A 23,219-nucleotide genomic window follows, 5' to 3' on the forward strand; every position below is an offset into this window, starting at 1 on the left:
AAGGTATATAATTAGGGTTCTGATTATCCCTGGAAAAACTTAACTGTCCCATTCACTTCACTGGGCATCGCGTAGGGATATTTATCCAATTGCTGAAACCATCTTGAATGATCAAGGTTTTATAGTATAGATTTGGATTATTAATGTCATCATGAATGAAAGAAATATATATGGGGAGTTTTCCATCGCCACCATAATAGTGCCTGGGTTTAACACAATCTTGTGTTATTTTCAGAGGACTGATTTAGCCACCACTTTGTGCCTGTACTTCAGAAAAAGAGTTGTTCTAAGATCCGTCCCCACAAAATCCTAAAATAAATGTGTAACTTATCTCAGATAAATAAATTACCTTTGATGTATATAGGCCTTAATTTTATCCTCTATATTAGATAGAAGGAGGACAAACACTAGGTCATTCAGCCTTGTTTTCAGCTGATTCTGCATACAATTACATATTTAAGCAAACCGTCTGTTACATATATGTACACACACCTATATATATGTACACCCCCACTCAAAATTAACAAATCCTATTACCCAAAGGGAAGAGAGGGGCTAAAATAATAATGATCAACAATATATTTAATTTCCTACAGTTCTAGCAGAATATCCCAAACTCTTTACAGCCAATGACAGATTAAAATTGCTCAAGAGATAGATTAAAAAACAATTAAAATTGCTATTAAAATACCAAAACAAAACAAAATAAATAAGCTCCCCAAACCTTTCTCATCTAATCCTCTTGACAATAATTACAGCTTTCCTTTAGTTACTGGCTTGGAACTGTCACATATTCTTTAAAAGATGGTCCATGACACTAAATTTTTCTTAAGCCTTTTTGTCACTCTACTAAATTACTACCTCTCCTCAATCCCTACGGCTGCAGGCACTAGCTCTTACGAAAACACCCATCCTATGCTCTGGCCTTGCCTGCGGAGCTCAGATGGATCATCAGAGACCACATGGGATTAAGCCCTGCTCCAACATGCCCAGGGTGTCAGGTCAGAGTTACGTGGTTTGGGACTGCCTTTCATCTTTGCTGTTGCACACATGAAGCTACAGGAGATCTGGCAAAGCGGTGTAATAATGGCCAACGTGATACCGAGGTCAGCACTTCCACACTATCTGAGCACGTCCATCCATCAAAAGGTGTTCGGCTCCGCCCACATCTGGACAATTTTACATTAAATATAATTTTAAAATTATTACTTATTAAGTTATTAGTTGTTACTATTACTACATCAACAATTACTAATTTTTGAAGTATTTACACTTTCTCAAGCAGTAAGCAAAGGTCACACCTTCACAGTAATATTTTACTATAATTAAGACCAGACACCCACATTTCGAAAGCTGTCAAGTATTTTCCTTCTGGAACATGTAACAGGTGTGATGTTTTCCTGATCATAGTCATCCATTCTTTTGTAACTGCTACCATAAAATAATTTATTGGAGAGCATAATTTGGTGGGATTTAGGAGAAATATGCTCAGTGATTTGGACCAAATAAAAAGTTCTCATAGTCCTTTTTTACCTCAGGATTTTGAGAACGTATAATGGGACATGATGTAAATTTATTTTACAGTTGCACTGTGTTACCCAAGAGTCTTAATAGATCATTTTCTAAACAGGACAGGTGGTTTTACTGCCAGCAAATAAAGTTGTCATATTGTCACATATGATTTTTAGAGGCAAAAAATGTACCACACGGATAATTAGTTTCACTCTCCCACGGTTCCACGTAAACAGCTCGTGAAAGACTGTTGTGGCAACGTCGCCAAATGTCTCTAGATATATCAATTACACACATATGCCTATTTTTATAAATGAGATTTGGGAATATCAGTAGCAATTGCACAATGGAAATATTTAGCTCATTTCAGAGGTTGTACTGTACTTGTACTGTATGAATGTCCGGTGGCCCCAACACGAATTTGTCTGTATTTAACAAATATCAGTATAACCACAACATTAATTTTCCTTTCACCTAAAGCGCTGGCTGAGAAATCTAGTTTTTATCTGTTTTCAAATGTTCTGCAGAACATCCAGTTCCTCCCTCAGTCTGCATAGATTTTTCTGATAATCGTGAAGCCATGCGGCCAGACACTTTGCCCTCTTTTTCTCTTCTCTGTGCAACAGATCTGGGATGAAGTTCCCTCCTTTGCCCCTGCACCAGGGCTAGTTCCAGGACTGGAGGTGATGGTCTTCCTCCAGATGTGTTGCTCTCCGTGCCGCATTCCCAGCCAACGGCGTCCCCGGCCATTGCTCCGTGGAACGCTCTGGTAGCAAATGCCCCTCTCATTCTTTCTTTCCACATCACGGACTGGTTTGGGTTGGCAGGGCCCAAGCCCCACATCCGTAAGGATGACTCACTGGTAAGACGCTTATCAATGTTTTATTTTTTACAGTCAAACGTTGATCTGTATCATAGAACAGGGGCAGAGCAAGTTGTTTTATGTAATCTGATATGAGCGACACTGCAGAAATTAAGATTCCACTATTGGCATGTCTTCCTGCCTAAAAGCTAGAAAGCTCCATATATGAGCTACTGTCACCTTGGAAACGTTCAGAAAAGAAATACCAACTGCCTGTAGAAGCACAGTGTGTAGCCATATAGCAAACTGAACTGTCCACTTCTAAGTTTCGAACCGATCATGAGGTGGTACTAAAGTACCCTCTAAATTTAACTTCATAGTAAGAAAAGAGCAGGATTTTAATTTATACATGCACACTCTGTTATCCAGTTTCTCAGAGATGTATCGCTGGTGGTGAGTGCCCACAAAATCTCGAAGAGTAGCACCAACTAATGCCTTTTTGTAAATCTCCTGGAGCTTAAAGCTGGAATAGATTAACTGATTTTAAAATGATAGACAGAAATTACGGATTGGGATATACGAACTTGCCGGGGGTGCCATAATTTAGCAACTTCACAGAAACTGCAGGTATCTTCTCTCTTGTCACATCTACATGGAAGATAAAAATCTAGATTGCCTTTCCCTAGTGACAAATTATTCACCTGACAGGAAATCATGACCAGCAGCCAGGAAATCCTGCAGTCACACGTCACTGGCAGTGTGCACTCTGAAATGACTGGTGCTCCTTGGAAGGGGCTGTCGTAAAACTTTAATAACAAAACGTGGTATTTCTGTTTTAAACTGGATTAGCAATTTGAACTTTGTCCCAGTTCGGTGTGAATACCACGTCACTACAGAACAACAATTCAATTTCTAATCATCTCTGAACCCTATGTCCCTGGCTGCAGCAGTGGTTATAACCCATTACGGTTTACAGCAAAGTTACAAATCAGCTGTTGCTTTTTGACTCAAGTGCTGGTTAGGTTTTTAGGAAACTTAAGAGGTTAAACTCTATTTATTGCTAAGACTATAGTTATCATTTGTTGTTGTTATGAAAATTGTCCAAACAGTTGTAGTTACTAGCAATAGAACGAGAGGAAACGGCCTCAAGCTGCAGCAGGGGAGGTTTAGAGTGGATATTAGGGAAAATGTCTTCCCTGCAAGAGTGCTCAGGCACTGGTACAGGCTGCCCAGAGGTGGGGGAGTCACCATCCCTGGGGGGGTTCAAACACCATGTAGACGTGGCACTTGGGGACGTGATTTAGGAGGCCTGGGGGTGTTGGGTTGGCGGTTGGACTTGATGTCCTAGAGGTATTTTCCAACCTCAATGATTCAATGATTTTAAACTGGGACTGAATAAATACCCTGCATAAAAATATCACAAGAAACTGAAAATCAGTGGTATTACGAGGTGTCCTTACAAGTGTTTTCCTGAGGGAGATGAACGCGCTTGGACCTTTTACACCCTGACTACAGGAGTGTGAGAACTGGCAGGTTCAGAGTTAACAGCAGTTACATCTATTCCAGATCTGCAGAGAGAGCTATACAGTTAATCACTGCATATTTTTAGCCTACATCTTGTAGCTTTAATCCTGCAAATGCCTGTATGTAATTTGTTTTATGTAATATGAATAGATGCCATAAAATCAAGATTCCACTATTTAAAGAGCTAAGAATGTCCGTACGTTTCTAAAGAATGAGGACCTACAGCACAAGTGTAGGACAATGAATTGGCCACTGTGAGTAACAGATGCTCTATATGGTGGGTGCCAGTGGAAATAAATACTCAAATTAGCAGCATGGGCTTACATGCATGGTACCAAAAAACCAGACCTTACTTCTCATAGCAACTATAAAAAATTACAGAAATATTTCTTACAACTGAGCAACATTTTCAGTTAAATAAATCTGAGAATGTCTCCCGCCTCTATGTACAGATCAGTGGGTATTTCGGTGTAGAGCTCTGCTTAAAGAACGATATCCCAATATTTTAGTAACTGGATCACTTTCAGTCTTTGAATAACTGAATTTCTCTAGCATGTCATTTAGGCCTAGTGCCAAGAATAAGGGGAGAAGAATCTGCTTTTCTGTGAATCGAACTGCACTGTTCCTTAACTTTGTCAAGGTAATACATGGAATAGGGTAGAAAGGAAACCCAGTTAATTACCAGTTAAAAGTTAAAACCAGGTAACTGAACGCATGGCAGCAAACACGCAGGTTCAGAAGATTCCTCTGCAGAACAGACTATTCCAACTGAGATGCATTTTATGAACACATTTAGCTTTACTGTGTAAATTACTGAAATATCTTCTAAATACTTTTTCATTTAGTGATTTTGTGCATACTTGTAATGATTATTAAAGCGTTACAAGGAATTCAAAACCTGCAGTTTCTGCTGAAGCTGGAGGAAGCATTCAGAATGTGACAATATAAATGGGCAGCATGATCAGTACGCATGATTTTTGCTGTAATAACCTTTAATTAGCAACTAGTGGTGAAATCCTATTGTCAGAATAGTACATGTTTATTTCTGAAAAGACATTTAAGACAGCTTCATGCTGCATTGAAACTCGGAAATCTTCAGTATTCGGAAATGTGTGTGCTCCAACCTCAAATCTACAACTTCTGCATTGCAGAAAGTCACGTGAATTCACTAAGAAGAGTTTTTCTAATTATAATGCCACCAACTTGCTTAAATTTACAAATGTATGTTGAATAACTACTAAGATGAAGGCTCACTGAAGATTTCTCTGATTTCAGTTACCTCCGATTACCCAAACTAGATGCCCAAGACAGGCTAAACAGGTGCCATGGGTACTCTCGCCTGTGCAATTATTCACATTAATGCAAAAGATGGTTAATGGCACCATATTTTTAAAGTATCCCTCATCCTTTTATGTGTTAGGGAACGTCTCAAAAGCTCATGAAATTGTATAAAAAATCTTGTCAATCAAAACCAGAAAGACATTCCATTTCATAGTAGTTCATATTTTAACCTACACTACTAAAAATAAAATAATCATCAAGCAGGAAGAAAAAACCTTATCAACTGCTCAGCTGGTTCAAATCTTTGTAATTCATTGGCTTGAATAAACCCATGAATATCCACCCTACATCTTGTAATTCTGCATACTTGTAAGAGTGCAAATTTAGAAGCGAGAATTTAGCACCAGGAACGTGCTCATGACAAATTGACCTGGCACTGGCCGGGGCAGGGCAGGGCCGGGCTGGGCAGGCTGATGGGCAGCTGCCCCCACCTCTCAGAACCATAGAATCATTGAGGTGGGAAAAGACCTCTAAGATCATCGAGTCCAACCACCAACCCAACACCCCAGGCCTCCTAAACCATGCCCCCAAGTGCCACGTCTGCACAGATTTCGAACACTCCCAGGGATGGTGACTCCCCCACCTCTCAGGGCAGCCGGTGCCAGGGCCTTACCGCTCTTGCAGGGAAGACATTTTCCCTAATATCCAACCTAAACCTCCCCTGACGCAGCCTGAGGCCGTTCCCTCTCGTCCTGTCACTGGTGACTGGGGAGCAGAGACCGACCCCCCCCTCACTCCAGCCCCTCTCAGGCAGCTGCAGAGAGCGAGAAGGGCTCCCCTCAGCCCCCCCTTCTCCAGGCTAAACCCCCCCAGCCCCCTCAGCCGCCCCCAGTACACTTGTGCTCCAGACCCTGCCCCAGCCCCGCTGCCCTGCTCTGGACACGCTCCAGCCCCTCAAGGCCCTTCTTGTCCCGAGGGGCCCAAACCTGAGCCCAGCACTCGAGGTGGGGCCTCCCCAGGGCCGAGCACAGGGGCCCCATCCCTGCCCGGCCCCTGCTGGCCACAGCAGTGCTGACACAAGCCCGGGGGCTGGTGGCCTCCTTGGCCACCTGGGCACTGCTGGCTCATGCCCAGCCGGCTGTCAGCCAGCACCCCCAGGGCCTTCTCCGCCGGGCACTTCCCAGCCCCTCTGCCCCAGGCCTGGGGCGTTGCCTGGGGCTGGTCTGACCCAAGGGCAGGACCCGGCACTGGGCCTTGTTAAACCTCACACAACTGCCCTCGGCCCATTGATCCAGCCTGTGCAGGTCCCTCTGCAGAACCTTCCTGCCCTCGAGGAGATCAACATTCCCATCCAACTTGATGTCGTTTGCAAACTGACTGAGAGTGTGCTCGATCCCCTCACCAAGACCGTTGATAAAGATATTAAACAAGTCAGATTTAATTAAACGTATTAAAAAGGCCCCGCCCCGCCTCAGGGGCCCGCAGCACCACCCGCCGGGCCGCACCACCCCGCGAAGGAGGGCGGGGGGGGGCAGGCCGAGCCGCGCCTGCCTCCTCCAGCGGCCCGGGGGGGCCCGGTCACCCCCGCCTCCCCCGCCGCGCCGTGCCGGTGGCTTGCTCCGTTGCCGTGGCAGCGGATGCAAGGGGCGGCGGTAGGAGGCAGCGGGTCGCGGGTCGGGGCCCGGGTTCCTGCGGGCCGGTCTAGGAGCGGAGCCGCGGTGCGGGGGCTTCGCGCCGTCCCGGGGGCGGCCCTGGGGCGGTTGACATCCCCAAAGCGTCCACAGCCCGGTTGTAGGATTCGGTCTTGGCTTTGAGGTGCTTCTTACATTAGTCTGTTCCGTGCTTCAAATTCCACCGCGTGTTTTCTCTGTTCCTTGACTAGAGAAAAATAGATGCTCTCTTCTAGTTCATGTTTTTGGGTTCTGTAAAAGGATTTACATAAATGCATGCAAAGCTGTATCACCTTCATTAAAATTAGTTATATGTACAAGTCACAGAATCACAGAACGTCCTGAGCTGGGAGGGACCCCCAAGGACCATCGAGCCCAGCTCCCGCCCCTGCACAGGACACCCCAAATTCACACCGTGTCTCTGAGGGCCTTGTCCAAGTGCTTCTTTAATATCGCCGGGCTGGTGCCGTGATGCCTCCCTGGGGAGCCTGTGCCAGGGCTCCACCACCCTCTGGGGGAAGGACCTTCTCCTAATGCCCAGCCTAACCCTCCCCTGGCACATCTCCCTGCCGTTCCCTCGGGGAGACCAGCCCTGCCCTCCCCCCCCCCCGAGAGGGGGCTGCAGAGCGCCATGAGGCTGCCCTCGGCCTCCTCTGCTCCAGCTGAACAAACCCAGGGACTCCAGCCGCTCCTCGTACGGTTTCCCCTCTAAACCCTTCCCCAACTCCATGGCCCTGCTTTGGACACTCTCCAGTAGCCTTATACCCTTCACGTCCTGCGGCGCCCAACGCTGCCCACAGCGCTCGAGGTGAGGCCGCCCCAGCGCGGAGCGGAGTGGGCGTCCCTGTATGAGATCTTGAGTAAATGATCAACCATGTGGTAATAACGCATTCTAGATGACATATAGGATTTACTGATTTATAATTGTATTTACTGATTTATAAATTGTATCAACGTTTGAGAACAGTTTACTTAACATTGGAGAACTGCATAAGATGTAAGAGCAAGTGGTGTTTGGTGGAGTTGTTTCCTAATCGTTCTGGGTAAAGTGGTTGCCTAAGCAGATAAAATATGTTCAGAAGGTTTGTTTTATTATTGAACTGATAATTATTTTAAAAAATGGCAGTGTCCTTTCTTTTCTATGAGATTTATTAGAGTTGATACTCAAATATGTGACTAGTACAAAGGTGTGTGATTTTATCTAGTTATTTCACATGCGTTAAGTATTTACTGAATGCTGTTATAATCTCAAGATATAGTCACCACTATTGCATGTTCTTGGAGATTATATATAACAAATATGTGCTCTTCTCTTTCTTAGCCTGGTCGTTTTGAAAGAACTACCACCATGGGAGATAATGAGATCAGTTATAGTAAGGGAGAAGAGCAAAAATCTCTTCTCCTGTTTCTGAAAGAGGAAGAAAAAGACAAAGCTGGTCAGTTCTGTAATGTGGAAGAACACTGGGAAGGTGAAAGTGTTGAATTGTTTTGATATCTCACAAAGAACTAACATTTATGTGTCTAATTTAGTAGATGGGAACAGTACAGAACTAGAGCTGAATGATTTCCAAGTAAACGCAGCAATTCCAGTAGGTGTTCTCTAGCATTATGCTGCACAGCTGTAACTAATCCAAATCTAACCCATTATTTCAGTAGCAGTAAATTGTCTACTTTTTACCTCTGTAAGGCATTTTGATTCAGAGTTATTGATGGTAAAAGTCTAATATTTGACTCTATGGACCTGATTCAGTTGCTCATACACTGGCATCTAGTGCCACTTTAAATGCTCCAGACTCTCTCATCCGGCTCCAGAACGGCATAGGTCTTCCATAGATTCAACTCTGTGAAGATGTTGGTTACCCTAAGACATCTAAACTGGCACCAGATATTTCTTCATAGGCAGCCAATTTTTCTAATTGTGTCCAAAAGTGTTTGTCAGTGTATTATGTGAGGCAACATCCCCACCATTTTACAGATTATCATGTATGGTGTAGTGCTGAATACTGATCTTTGTGTTAAAAAAGAGTTCTTAGGCTATTCTCTTCTCGTCATTTTCTTGACTATGTAAATACTTAACAATAATTTTCTATCTTGACAATACCGTAGCATAAAGTAGAGTAAGATAAACAAATTAAACTGTTGGCCAAAGCCTGTCAATACATTATCCTGCCCACCTGCCCTGTGTTTTGGGTTTTTTTCCCCACATACATTTGCTTATTGGTGACACTTCCACAATGAAGGCAGAGAGCATTCTCCTGGTTTGGCGTGCAGGTGTACAATAGCAGTCCTGTGTGTTTTGCCATGTGACTTTTTCATTTATATACGCTGCAGTAATGCTATAAAATGCCACCTCTGATTCTCCGTGTCTTGATTTGACAGCAAGTAGACTAGAGCTTTGCATTTTAAAGTTCAAAGTCTCTATTAAAATGTTGTTTCCATTAGAATACGAGCTTGAAGAAGAGTTGGCTGGTGGTGGCAAGATGGGAAACAAGGATGCATTTGAAGGAGTTCAAGACAAATCTGATTCTAGCATGTAAATAACTTGCTTTGTTACCACTTCTAACAGTAATTTCCTTTACAGTGTTAACTTATCTTTTCAGGAGAAGGTTTGGTTAATTCAACTGTGTGGTTTCTGTCAAATTAGTGATAGGTAATACAGACCTTTCCACAAAAAAGAAATTAAATTGGTTACTACTGTTGAAACAATGAGCTGAGTGAGATAAAGACAGATGCTGGACACTTTTTAATCTGAAGCCATTGTAGGTATGTACCTAGAACACAGGGATTGCACCACATTAACGCGGGCTAATTGGCACTCATCAAAGGAGCGTTGCACTAACCAATTACACTTCTCCTAAAACCCAGCCAGCTCTTTGTAATAATATCTAGTGTTGTGTTCGGATCCCTCTGTACTTGTAGAACATCAGGAGCTGTTGGAGAAAAGAGAAGTTTGCTGAAAAAATATCAGTGTTGGATTGCAAGGGATTGGGTTTTTTAATATGTACAGAGTTTTGTACCACTGTGTAAAGTCAATTAGCACAGAATTGGTATGATGATAGATTAGTACTACATTGATTTTATGAGTAGGTGGTACAGTGGATTTATTCCTGAAGAAATAAATTTACGTGTAACAGAGGTCATGCATGAAAAGGAATTTGGGGGTTTGAATGTGGCCTTAAGTAGTTGCTGCTCTCTTCACAAAGATCAAAGCACAATTTGGCTGACTTGACAAAATCTCTGCCCTGGAATGACCTGGCACAGGGTTATAAGGCACGATGAAAAGCTCAGATAATGGTTATTAATATATGTATGTGGGAAGTTGCATAGCACATATGCCTACTGCCAGCAAACATTAACAGTGTTACCATTATCACAGAGAAACTCAAAATACACCAAAACGATTAAAAAAAAAACCAAAAAACAACACCCCAAAACCTTCAGACCTCTTTTTGCTCTATGTTTAAGCACCCCAAAATGATAGCAGATATTAGCTTACCCCCCCGAGTGGTCAGCTGTATATAATATGTTTTAAACTAGTTTAGAATGTTCCCTTTAAAGTTTTAAACTGTTGTTCAGGAAAACTAGAATGTGCAAACCCTAGGTATGATCAAGAGGATCCACAGGCATTTCATAACAAAGATGTATAATTAATGCATTAAATGTGGGTATAAATGTTCCACATTAGGCATCCAAGTCTAAAAATCTTAGCTTATGTACATGCATGTAAACTTCTTGTACAGAGTATGTTTGGTTTTTTACTTATACTGCTCCTATTTGTAACAGTTCTGCTGCAATAAGAGTAAAACAGAAAACAGTTAACCCACAGATGCATAAGGGGATGATGTACAAACTTCACATAGCTTCTCGATTTCTCATTATGTTTTCATTGTTAATTGTGTGTTTTGATTCAAAGGGAAACCTTGGAACCCTGTTTGGGCAACGTTAATAATGTCCAGGCTATGAAGTATACAGATAGAATTTGCATATTAACCTTACAGAGGAACCTAAAAGAACTGAACAACATAGCCAAAGAAAAGGAACTGGTGGTCCAAAAAGCCAGGTTGGTGTTTAAGTGAACATAATCCATCAGCATAAATCACCATCAAATCCTGGGATACCATATCTGTTATTATTAGAGTTTACAGAAATTTTTCATGAAGGTTACACGATGCAAACACTTGTTTAATGTAATATATTCAATATATCCCCAAACCCGTGTAAAGAATCAAGGATTGAGGATAAAAATTAATTACATACTTGAAAAAATGAAACCTGATAATGAATGTTAAAGAAGAGGTGTCTGTTCTGGGAGAGTTAGATGCTAATTCCTTTCGTTGGTGTCTGCACGATCCTGCTGGTTCAGCAGTCGCTTGGAAACATCGAGAGGAAAATTCATTGTGAACATTTTCTTAACAGTGATGGAAATGCTATATTAGTGTCAGTGAAGTTACTCACATGCTTTAAGATCAGCGCCTGCTGTGAGTGGTTTGCTACGTTAAGGTCACAAACACGTTCTTTAGCAGCAAATATATCTGAAGAAGGCTAATGTAAAAAGGTGCCGTTTATGCTGTTGTCATTTCTGATAATATCTGACCTCTGGATGAAGTCAGAATAAACTCTTGTTACATTTTTTCTGGATTTTTTGAGAAACTGCTTGAATTAACAAGGGCTTCTGAAGAGCCTCATCATGAGGTCTGAAGAGAAAAAGTGGGATGGTGTTGGGGCAGTTGGGAGGGGTGAAGGATTCCTAGCTGTCAATCTTGTCCCCAAAAGGAAGAGTTTTTACGCGCGTGGTGTCACCTGGGAAAGAGTAAAGAACTTAGAAAATATAAATAATCTGTTTGTTTCTTGCAGAGACAAGCTGAGTACCTGTCAGCTGCAGATCAAGATGCTGGCAAAGCAGCTGGAGTATGTAGACACTGAAATAAAGAAAGAGGAGGAGGCTGGCAATGTGTAGGTAGAGAGTATTTCTGGATAGTGAAGATTACAGGCATCCACTATGTTTATCTGTGTAATTAATGAGATAAACTCCTGTTTTCATCTCTTTGTGTTGTTGAACAGTTGATAGAATTTATAAGCATATCTACTAAAGATGTGAATAGGTCAGGGATGAAACCCGTTGCCATTCTCAGATTAAGATGTAACCGCGTTAGCCTGGAAGGCTATTCCGATACAGGGTATTGCACTTCCAGCTGGTGAGCAGAGCGATGCGCTCACTCCCCTGTTGGTGAACACTAATGTTGCAGTCGCTTTCTGGCTGACATATTTTCAGCAGCAATTCCTCATTTTGAAACAAGGAATAATGGTGCTTTGGCTTGGGAATCGTTGATCTCTGTGCTTTCTGGTCTAGAGCTAATATTCTGTCAGGTAAATCAGTGCAGACAGAGGTAGAAACTTAGGAATGGACAGGAAAGAGGCATATATTTTTAAATATAACAACAGGTTATTAAATCAGCCTAGGCCACTACTGTCAAGTATATTTATCAGGGTCTCAATCACTTCTATTCAGTACGACGAACCAACACCAATGTGCTATGGCAGTTTCAGAGGTCATGGTTTTGCTTCTGGTAACTATTACAATCAGGATTTTTAGGTATATGCATATATATATATATATGCCATTTCTTCTGTTTGTTTTATGTTGTGAAATGCATAAATGCCTTTCAGGAGTAGTCCTGCATAGAGGAGCTGTTCTGAAACACTTCTGCTATAAAGTGGGAGGCAATTTACTGTACTCTTCACATTTGGTTTAAATAGAAAGAAGTGGGTGGCTTGTGTACCAGGAACCAGTGTATTGTGAACAAACTTCGCAGCTGCATTTTGTGACCTGTGTTAATCTTCAAGTTAGTGTATCGATGGATGATAGAATGGTAAAGGCAGGTTAACTGCCAAAACGGAATAGCTGCTTAAACAGAAGTGGTGGGTTGAATGCTAATGAGGCTCCTGTGACGGGTGCTAGTACTCCCTGTTCAGGATCTCAAAGAGACAGTCTTAGTAACAAAGACCAACAGAGACAGAAAAGCGTTGTAGAAGTTTGTATGCTTTTGACAGCTCAAATTGTGAGGTCTGGGTATGCAAAAAATCGCAATTCTCACAATCTATTCTATTTAGCAAGTGAATTGTGGAGCAAGACGACTTGGTCAATTTCTGGCTAATGAAGCTCAAAGGCATCATGTTTTAGCAATAATGCAAACGGCAGCTACCATTAGCACTACTGATGCCCGATACAAAAATTTTGAAGTTAGAGTAGTAACTGCAGGTAGAAGATCCATTTCCAATTTTAATTTTGAGGAAGGAAATTTATGCCAAACATAGTTCACTGCCTGTTGGTTCTGTAGCACATGGTCTGCTCGTTTTCCTGAGTGGAGAAGACTAAGGAAAATAAACAACTGTGTGGAATGCTGCCATTGTAGGCAAAGTACGTGGAATATCGTAATGCCATTTTAAAAACAAAATCAATCTATGTTCGCCTAAACTTATTTTCATAAATAATGCTACTTTTATCAGCTTGAGAAATGAATGGTCATGTTAAGTGACTGCTCGGTGCTTTTGAAATAAATACGCCTCTGTAAACCTCACCCAATTTGTAACAGTTTAAAGCAAGCTGTGCCTTTGAAGGGACACTTGGAAGGCTAAGTAAGAGGCTGGGGAATTTTAATACATAAATCTCAGCCTCAAAGCTATGTTTTATTGTTGCTGATCTTGTTGGGGGGGATATTTTTTAACCTGTATTAGTTCCAATTCCTTTCCGATTGTTTCTTTTCAATGTTAACAGCGCAGCCTTGTCCCGCCTTCGGGCAATGCACAGACAACTGTGCACTGAACTGGAGAAGGAGAAGGATTTTGAGTTGAAAATTGCTTTGACACTAAAAGAAAACATGTAAGTGAGGGAATGAGAAGAGAGTGTGATGGGAGTCAATCTTTATTATGGTCTCCATATGCTGTTTAATGGATTCAAAAGCTAATCGCTCCAGAAGTTGCTTGTAAATACTGAACTACATAATTTGAGGTCGTGTGAGGTTGACGGCAAGGCAAAGGATCTTGAGAGCAACTTTTAGCCTGAACAGTTCATTGCTTAGGAAATTTGTTGCTGTGGTTCAGCTCCTGAGTTAGTTTTGCACACATAAATGAAGTTTTGATTTTATTTGGAATTGTGCATACATGGTGGGCCTAAACAGGTCTCATTTTAAATGGAAAATCAGCTGGACTGAAGTAGACCTGTCTGTGGTACTGATCTCTGAATGACAGATCAGAGATGTATCATTTTAGGGCATAAAGGAAAAGATCAAAATTGAGGACGATGGAGACTTATTGGTACTGTGTATTTTTATGCTAAGCTAATATTGCTACTCGTAATTGACTGTTCACACATACTGAATTGTTTATAAGACAGAATAAAACTGTCTTTTGCAGAAGGCAACAGGCGAGTGTGTTTATATTTTGGCACCGGAGGTGCAAATACTAATTCCACCACATCAAAGGACAAACACAAGCACGAGCTTATAGATGTGATTAACGAGAATACAGTATGTTCTGCTGCAGTGTTGTACAATAGCTCCAAAAAGCTTCACTCGTTTATTGTGCTATTAGCAATAACTATATTAATCTGTTTATATGTATCCCTATCCTATCTAAATTCCCTCAGCAAAGCACAGAAGGACAAAAGCTATGGCCTGTCCCTGAAGTTATTTACCATTGAAGGAAAAGCTATTTTTCTAAATATTCTTGTTTTCCAGATTTTCTTCTGGGTAAATGTGAATTTGACAAAGAGAACCTTGAGCTTTATTTTTTTTACTTTTTTTTTTTGGCCGATATTTTACATGTCTTTAAAATGAGATTTGCTATTAGATATGAGCCTTAGTCTGAAAGGTACAATACCTGTGTCAGTAACAGGGTATGATTTACCATATAATTTAAAAAAATAAAATAAAACGTGGCTAGATTTTCATTTTCACCATAGAGTCTTACCTGCTCAATAGCCTTAAGTAAGTGAAAGAATGTCAGTATTCCAGTGAAAACAGCTCACACTTTGTTTTAAAGGCTTGAGATGTGGCAGATAGAAACTGAGCAGGGAAAATATGAAATGCTCCATGAACAACTTAAAAAAGATGAGGAGGAGCTAGAGATGCAATACCAGGAACGAGCCAAAGTGCGGATTTGGAAGGAAAAAATAGCAGCGCTGCAAGCAGAAGAAAATCGGCGGTCTAGAGAAAAGTAAGCATCTAAGTCAGACTCTGCTTCCTTTCTCCATACTATTTTTAGCCAGTTGAGAAGATTAGCTAATTCAGATACCAGTGGTATTGTGTCTCTTAGCTGGGTGTTCCTTCAGGAATATTTTATGAGGAAATGGAATTAAAATAAAGAATGCCCACAGTCTTGCACTTATGTGGGTAAAGATTTCTGATATATGAAAATAAACTTGCTAAAGACAAAAACTGTGAATGCTCTTTGTCTAAGGAAAAGAAGTTTATTAGGTCAGACTAACTGCGTATGTCTGCATTGTTGTTGGCCACCGAGACCTTCTGAACTTACGATCAAGTTCATGGAGATTTCTTGGAGAGAAAGCGGACACCGATTTATCAGTTCGTCTATAGGTTTTGTGACAAGAGACTGTACGGGGAGGGGCGAGGCTAATGTCCTCATTTCTGCACATCTTAATAACTCCCCAGCCCCACCCTTAGATGTCATTGTGCTGGAACCAAGGTTTCTGTAGTCCTGCTGCAACTGTTTGTTTGTCTGTGTTTTGCAGAAAAGAAGAGGAAGCCCAGAAAGAGTATGAAGAAAGGCATAAAAAAATGCTTGAAGATGCGAAAAGGAACCATGAAAAAGCAGTGTACTTCCTGAGAAAAAGCATGGCAAGGTTACTGTTCGCTCCTTTTCTGTCATTGTACATTTGCTGATGTACAATATCTTTTAGTTTTGGAAAAATAATTTTTCTGGGAGGTGTATCTTCTCTTACCCTTGGAAACCTTCTGCCACAGTGCCAGTGCTGTGAAGCATTCAAATCTGAGATGGCACAAAAGGACTTGGAAAGAAGAAAATCCACTTACTGTCCTAGTATGGTCTTAAGATTGCCTGTAGCTGAAGGGACTGTCTTTTCTGATGATGTGCAGAGGGCTCTGATGACTTGTAGGCATTAATAATGATTTGAAACCTTTCATATGTGTGTGTGTGTGTCATTAACTGAAGTAGTTTGAAGTAGGACTACATTCCAGGTTTGAAACTTGCACTCCGCTGTCCTGTATTCCCTCTGAAATGTGGTAAGAAAGCTTTCTTGCTGTCTGGTAAAATTGGTTGATAGGCCGTTTCTTCGTGCTCCTTTTCTGGCTGATGGTAAATTAAATGTTCTCTTTCTAGGTTTATGTTTATGTAATTACCATGGTGTTGAATTATTTTGCTACTAAAGAAAGTGTGAACATTTGTTCCTTACTTGTATATTAGGACAGAATTGAAAAAATGATTGAAAGGATTGTACTGTTTCTGTGTTGGTTTATTTTTCATTAGATGGCGTGAGCAAATTTGTAATAATTTAGAAAAACGAACACCCAAATAAGATTTTTTTTTTTCTCCTGAGTAATATATCAAATATATCGATCTTACTAATATTTTCTAGTTTACCGTTGTATTAGCTGGAATGCTCTCAGACTTGATTCATGCCCACGTATTTCTAGCTTTTAGAGTTTTTAGGGTTTATTTTTAGTGTGGGTACAAGTGGTTGGCTCGTGTAAAGTTCGCTACGTAATTGTTTAGATATTGGTTATATGAGCAACACCTGAATTCTTTATTTTAGCAACTAGACATATGTCACAATGTGGAACACATTCTTCATATTCAAAATTTAAAAAAAAAGTTGTTGAGCAAACTAGTTGAAAGCCTGTTGGCACTTGTAACTTGAGCAGTACCATATATAGAAGAGTCTTCCAACTGTTCCGCTTTACCCACACCCAGCGTCATAGTAAACACAGAGGCTCAGAGGAAGAATGGTGACATTGACAATTACTACTTGTCAGGTTAAACATTCTAATACTAAAAGCTTTCCAGGATATGAGCCTGAAAGATTTTACTTTGCTTACAGAATTCATGAAAAAAATGCAAAAGAAGAAGTGAAAACTCAGGAGCATATGGAGAGAAGGATACAAGCTGTGCTTTCCCTGAGAAACAGCATAACTTCCAATAGGGTACTGCTGCTGCGGCGGAGATGGGGAAGGAAGAAACGGACTTGTTAGGCTGCTAGGTTTTAATGAAAGTCATTTCAGTTTTCATTGCAGAATTGCTGTGTGATGCTGTCAGATCACCAACCAAATAAATCTCTCTTGAAACTGGGGAGAATTTAACCGTAGGAGTAATGGTGTTAGATTTGTATGGGCAGACTGGGACTCTTGTGCTTATGGAGTTTATTCTGTCAACAGTCTAGTTGTTCTGCTAGGGTAACTGTCTTGAAAATCATGCATAAGTTCTCTGAAAACTGGGCCAGAAGCATTTCCAATTATTTGGATCCCAGTGCAGAAATACTTCATATGGAGAGGACATACAGAAGGAAACCAGTTACTTAAGAAATTAAATAATATAAATTAAGAATTTCTGAGGTATGCTACTTTTCTCTTGTGTTCTCTAGAATCTGAAGGAAAGATCCGCATTTAATACTAATTTAATTAGAGCTGTAGCTTTTCACGTTGCTTCATTGAGTAGCATTTCAAGGGCAGGCCAGAAGGGTAAAGACGTAGCCCTGACCTGGTCAGAGCTTTCTGCATCTCAGCACACCATGACTAATGCGTGTATTGAAAACAGTCAGTTCTACTTCAGAGAAATCTACACAAATTTATACTTAGATAAGGGGACCGACACTAGACGCTCTGTTTTATATTCATTAATAGGTGAATCAAATATGTAACTGTGGTTTGTATGGCTTCACAGGAAAAGCTCCAAGCTCTCCAGGTTTGGAACAAAGCACGGGCCTTTGAGGCAAAGAAGCAGGAGATGAAAATGAGGGAAGCTATCCTGGCAGAAGGAGGCAATGTTGCCAAGGAAATTTTTCTCCATAAACGACTGCTAGAGCATGAAAAAGAGAAACAGTAAGTGTTCATATCTGTATCAAACTCAGCCGTTACTGATGCTCATGCAGGAATATATTGGAGCTCTTAATCGGATTGTGAAAACATAACATCTGTGGTGCCATCTCAAGGGACTGAACTCATTCTTATACTCTGGGTGTGTGATATTTTTATAGTCTGTTTCAAGCGACTTGAACTTCTAGTTCAGGTATTATTCAGAGAACCAACGTTAGGAGCCCATGTTCTATGATGAGTGCAAAGAAGATAAAACCGCTTCAGGAGGGAAATTCAGTGAACCTAAACTGGATGCCTGAAGTCACTGTACTTCTGCGGATCCTGAACACTGTCCCTATAGAAATTGAGTAGCTTTCTTAGGCTTTTAGAGACAATCTCAGCAAGATTGTGCTGCAGGAAGGTCAGAAGCAAGCTACTTTTTTTGTGCTTTTTTTGATTGAAATTACTCCTCTGCCTTTGTAGTAAAGTTGATAGGAATGTGTCTCTATCCCATCTGCTCCAGAGCAAAGCTTAATTATTGTTTTTAACCACTTATGAAGATGAATTTGAGCTAAGATACCAAACAGAGGGTGGCTGAGGTATGTGTTTCTGTACGCTGGCTCTGCTACCTGTCGCAAATGTTACAGATTTAATAAGTAAAGGTTCAGTAAGTCTTAAGTTTTGATTAAATAAAGCTTCAGTCTTGGTAGGTGCATAATACCACTTCAGCTATCCCTAAATATGTTCCAAGAATCATGTTAATAAAATAATCATATCAGTTTGTAGAGATCTGCTGGAAATATCCAACTCTCAGTTTAATCATTTTTGCCTTGCTTGCTTTCTTCCTTTCACTGTTTCCCTTTGCAGGCCAAGGGAGATCACAGTTTGTTAGTCTTCCTGCTAGCTGTGTCGTGTTTCTCACAGCAGTTCTTTTCTAATTTCAGCTACCATCCTGCTAATCTTCTGAAGGACCGCTTAGTTATTTCTCCCAGGGTACTGCATTTCTCCGTTTCTGTGAAGGGATAGTCTCAGTTTCCTCAGCCTGAATAAATATTTCTGAGTTATATGCGATAGAAAATAACTTTGTAGTCATTAAACCTATTATGTCATTAATCTGTATATCACCTATAAAAAGATTTGTAAAGACCTGATCGCAGGAGCCAGGGATGGCTTTATACTTAAGGCAGGTAGCACTGTGGGTCAGAATACCGTTCCTATGTCTTTGTAGCCATGATTAGCTTTTGTACCATGATTTTCAAAAAAAACCACATCAAAAATACAATGCCATTTATGCACTGCAGTGGTGCATCACGAGGCTAAACTCAGACATTAAAGTGCTTCAGTAGGCAGTAGCCTGTATTTAAATAGAGATTATATTTTCTTTGCTCCTATTCAGAATCAGTAATTATTTGTATGGATTAGTTGAAGAAGTGAAAGTCTATATTAAAAGCGATCATTAGTGTGGATATTTGTTTCAGGAAATTGTGCATTAAACTGCTGGAATTAAAACTGAGAATAAATTATCTACTGTCAGTTTTCTCACACTACCCAGTGTGTCATGGAATTTGTAGTCATACATAGCTTTGAATTCGTATCTTCCAAGTTCGGCACTTATGTCCTTACCTTTAACCATTCTTCCTCCCTTTATTAAATCCCCCTGGATTTCAGACAGGCAGTTTTCTTTAAATAGCTAATGAGGTTAGGGAAATTATTAAAAAACTTTGTTTGCAGTAGTGATGACTAGTATGCTTTGTCAACTCCTCAACTTCTAAAACGCTGTAATTCAGTATATTTAGTCCACGAAATGTATAAATAGCCTCTGAATTGCCTGGTGTCTTGACACAAATTACCACTGCACTCATTTCAAGACTTGCTGTTTAGCTTAAAGGCTCAAAAGAACCTGGACTGTAGTTAAGATTATTAGTAAACAGCTATGGTTGGTTTAATATTTCTTGCAACATTGCATTACAGAGCTTCTAGAGAACAGCAAAAATCAAGAAAAATTGAGATCGTATCTCAGATTTTGCAAGAAAAAGCTTCTATTCACAAGCAGAAAAAAAGTCAGTCCTGTTCTAAGGCAGTTCAGGGTGCTGGTAGACTTGAGGATTCTTCGGTGTGGAGAAGGAAAGCGTGGCAATATATTGAGAAGACTTGCAAACATTCAGCTGGAGCAATATCACAGGTAAACAAAGGCCTAAGGATTAACTGTCTTTAGATTTACTTTTTGTCAAAGGCGCAGGGCAGTGAATTCTTTTGCCTCTGAATGGCACAGGCTACAACAACCAGATACCAGACAGTACAGAAAAATGAGGAGTCATTTCTCCATTAGATCTCGTAATGACTGTCAGTCTCCCTTTTCTTGATTGTTGGTGCTTGGGTGAATAAAGACATTGCCCTGTTTGCTGTGGGGTGGGTTTTTTTTGAGGGCATTTGTAAGAAGAGGTGAATTTTTGAACACATAAATCACAACAAGCATCAAAAACCATGCGAAGTACCCTCACTTCGTGTTTAATTACCGTCATCCCTGAGTAAGGATTCAGAACAGTTTGTCAGCGTAAGAGAAATGTTTCCACTGTATTAGAAAGGAGACAGCGGTTCTCTCTAGACATAAGCTTCCTGGATGGGTTCTTTTTATATCTGCACAGTATTCCAGGGAGTACTGGCCTGGAAAATGGAGGTGGAGTGAATTGCATTCCCTGATGAAACTAGTGGCTTCATGCAATCTTTAGGTATTTAAAAGAAAAGGGGTGGGGGAGAGGTGTCGGTAGAAACGGTCATACTGCAGCAAAACAACAAAGTCCTTGGTCACCATGTGATACACAAAATATTCGAAAACTGCAGTCAGTATTCTCACACCGACCGAGGACTAGTTTTTAGCCTCCTATAGTACACAGTTAATGCCAAATAGATGCTTTTAACGTAAGATTTTGTCTGTATTCAGTGTCTTAAGAAGGGGTCAACCTAAGTTGTCATCTTTGGCCTCTGAGCTTTACGGGCCTGTCATTTTTGTGTTAAAAGACCTCCTCAGAATCTGTTAGCTGTTGAAGTAACTCTCCTCTGGTACTTTTTAACTGTATCTTCAAAATTTATGTTCTTTCGCAAAAGTCGTGGTGCTCTCCGTCAGCTGGTTCCTCAGCTGGTGAGAGAACTGCTTCTGCAGGAGAGATTTCTGAAAAAATACCCCCCGATGTGCTCTGTGAAAGTGGGGAAGATGAGAGAGAGAGCGACAAGACCCTGGTAGAACCAGAGTTCCCGGGACTTTGGAGTCAGGAACGTGGCTTGCACAAGGTAAATGTTGTGATGTCTTTTATTAGAAGTAGAAAAGAAAAAGAAATGTGGATGAGATCCTTTTGTAATTGATTCACGGTGTAGTCTTTACAAAATGTTGACAGCATCCATAAAAGTATTTTAATGGTTTAGAAAAGCTTCATTTGCCTCTCTAGTAGTTGTATATATCTGAGGTAATGACACTGGCAAGTGCTGCTTGAGGAACCTTGCTTAAAACCAATAATTACCTATGTTGCAGTTAAAATGCAGACTTTATTACACAGATGTAGAGATTCAGATGTGAGAATATTATCAGAGCATTTGCTGTTCAACACTGTTCTTGTAGTGTTTGTTCTCTTAAAGAGAAAACAATTTATTTGAGAGATATGTGAAGATGTAGGTCACATCGTGTTCACTTGTTTGAGTTTAAAAAAACTAAACATGACTTTCTTTTGAGCTGGCAACACAGATCGCTTAGGTGGAAACAACTTTTTTGTACCATACTAGGCAAAGAAAAGCGTATCTTCAAGCAAAGTAATAGTATTCTGTACTCTAACAGAGGTAAATAATGCACTCTTAGAGAGTGGGGTTGTGTAGTTAAGATCTCAGCCGTTATTCCAAGGTGTACGTGTATATACTGTTTTTTTGAGATTTAGCAGACCTTTAAGAGCAGACCAATCAAAACCAATCAAAAGGAAATAATGTCAGACATATTCATACACTTGCATGAAAGAAGCACTGGGCCGTACCTGAAATGCTCCAGTGAAGTTAGCTGGGTTTTTTTCTGAATAAGTGGTTGTTTAAGAAGTCGAGGGCAAAAAAACTGTTTAAGTGCAGAAGAGCTAATACTGCCATTAAAAATGTTATGTCAGAGTGTGGGATGATGGTAAGCTACAGAACAGGCAGCCGAGAGTAAATGAAATTCTTCATATAGAGGTTGGGAGGCTGACTTTGCTCTGGAGAGAAATAGAAAGAGACTGGCCGGATACTGAAAGATTCCATTTGCAGACTTTTGTACTTTGAGCTATGGATTCTGTGATCACACTTACCTACAGGCGCGGTGGTTTTTACTGATGTTCCTTATTAGATATCCAAAGAAGCGATGGATCCAGAGCAGCTGGCTACAAGGGTAGAGAAAAAAGAAAATTTTGAGAAAAAAAAGGAGGAATTCCAGACTGGAATTTTTCGCAAGCAAATGGCGTCTGGTCGTGAGTGTAAGGGAGGTACTTTCTATAGTAAACCAAGCTGCATTCATTTCAAGGTTAGTGGCCATTCTGCACAGCATCTGTAAAGATGATGTATGCACCTACTATATGTCTATACTGATGTCCTGATCAAAATCCTGTCGCACTGGGAAGAAAAAAAAAATCTTGTTGTGTTTAATAAGTCTTTAGTCAAACCTGAAACAGTATTTGCTTTTTTTCTCTAGCAATCTCTTAGGTAAGTTACAGTTAGCTTAAATAAGCTACTTAGTTTTACTACTTAGGTCCAAATTATAAAATATTTCCTTTACTTAGGGGGTTGTAAATACTGTCAGAAAGGTGAGCAAATGACGAAACATCTTGTTAGCCTGTGTTCCATGCTTTTTAAAAGGCAGTGTAACTGTTATATATTGTTTGTACATACATTATTACTATAAAATAATGTCCTTAAAGAAGCCATGACTACAACGCAGTTAGGATTTCAGTTTGCAAGTGACCATATTGTGCCGTCACGAGGACACTGAGGTGCAGTTTCTCTCTGTATTGTAACTTACAAGTGTACTGTGAGAAAGTGTAACACTATGCCTAGTTCTTCTCTGTCCTTGAAAAGGTTGCTAGTGCCTAGGGCACATCAGAGATGTGCTGCCGGTCAGCCTGCAGGACTCTTCTTGCCGGTGGGGTAATGAATGTGCCCAGGGGTGCAGCTTTCAGGGGGTTCAGGCTGTAGTAGGAACTGGGAGCCTGTGCCTTGCACGGAAACAGCAGACCCCCTTTGCAGGACAGCAGCACCTAGCTCTGTGTTCAGAACACCTGTTGCCACACACAGTCTGAATTGTTAACAGCTCTATGAGACCGCGAATGTGACGCGATGCCTTTGGCATTCGCTGCAGGAAAAGACAGAGCCGCGTGGTGCGTG

General features: G+C 40.8%; 1 protein-coding gene across 1 annotated transcript in view; it reads left to right on the plus strand.

Moving 5' to 3' along the window:
- Positions 1-23,219, plus strand: part of CFAP74 (cilia and flagella associated protein 74) — a 95,466-nt gene that overhangs the window by 37,869 nt on the left and 34,378 nt on the right. The window contains exons 3-14 of the mRNA XM_064470124.1: positions 8,111-8,258; positions 9,232-9,322; positions 10,703-10,849; positions 11,644-11,742; positions 13,565-13,669; positions 14,830-15,003; positions 15,539-15,649; positions 16,865-16,967; positions 17,704-17,861; positions 19,806-20,016; positions 20,940-21,122; positions 22,189-22,362. Of these exons, the coding sequence (XP_064326194.1) occupies positions 8,138-8,258; positions 9,232-9,322; positions 10,703-10,849; positions 11,644-11,742; positions 13,565-13,669; positions 14,830-15,003; positions 15,539-15,649; positions 16,865-16,967; positions 17,704-17,861; positions 19,806-20,016; positions 20,940-21,122; positions 22,189-22,362 (1,677 nt within the window). The 5' untranslated portion in view covers positions 8,111-8,137. The remainder of the gene's footprint in view (positions 1-8,110; positions 8,259-9,231; positions 9,323-10,702; positions 10,850-11,643; positions 11,743-13,564; positions 13,670-14,829; positions 15,004-15,538; positions 15,650-16,864; positions 16,968-17,703; positions 17,862-19,805; positions 20,017-20,939; positions 21,123-22,188; positions 22,363-23,219) is intronic.

Source organism: Phalacrocorax carbo, chromosome 20 (assembly GCF_963921805.1).
Source record: "Phalacrocorax carbo chromosome 20, bPhaCar2.1, whole genome shotgun sequence".
Taxonomy (NCBI): Eukaryota; Metazoa; Chordata; class Aves; order Suliformes; family Phalacrocoracidae; genus Phalacrocorax; species Phalacrocorax carbo.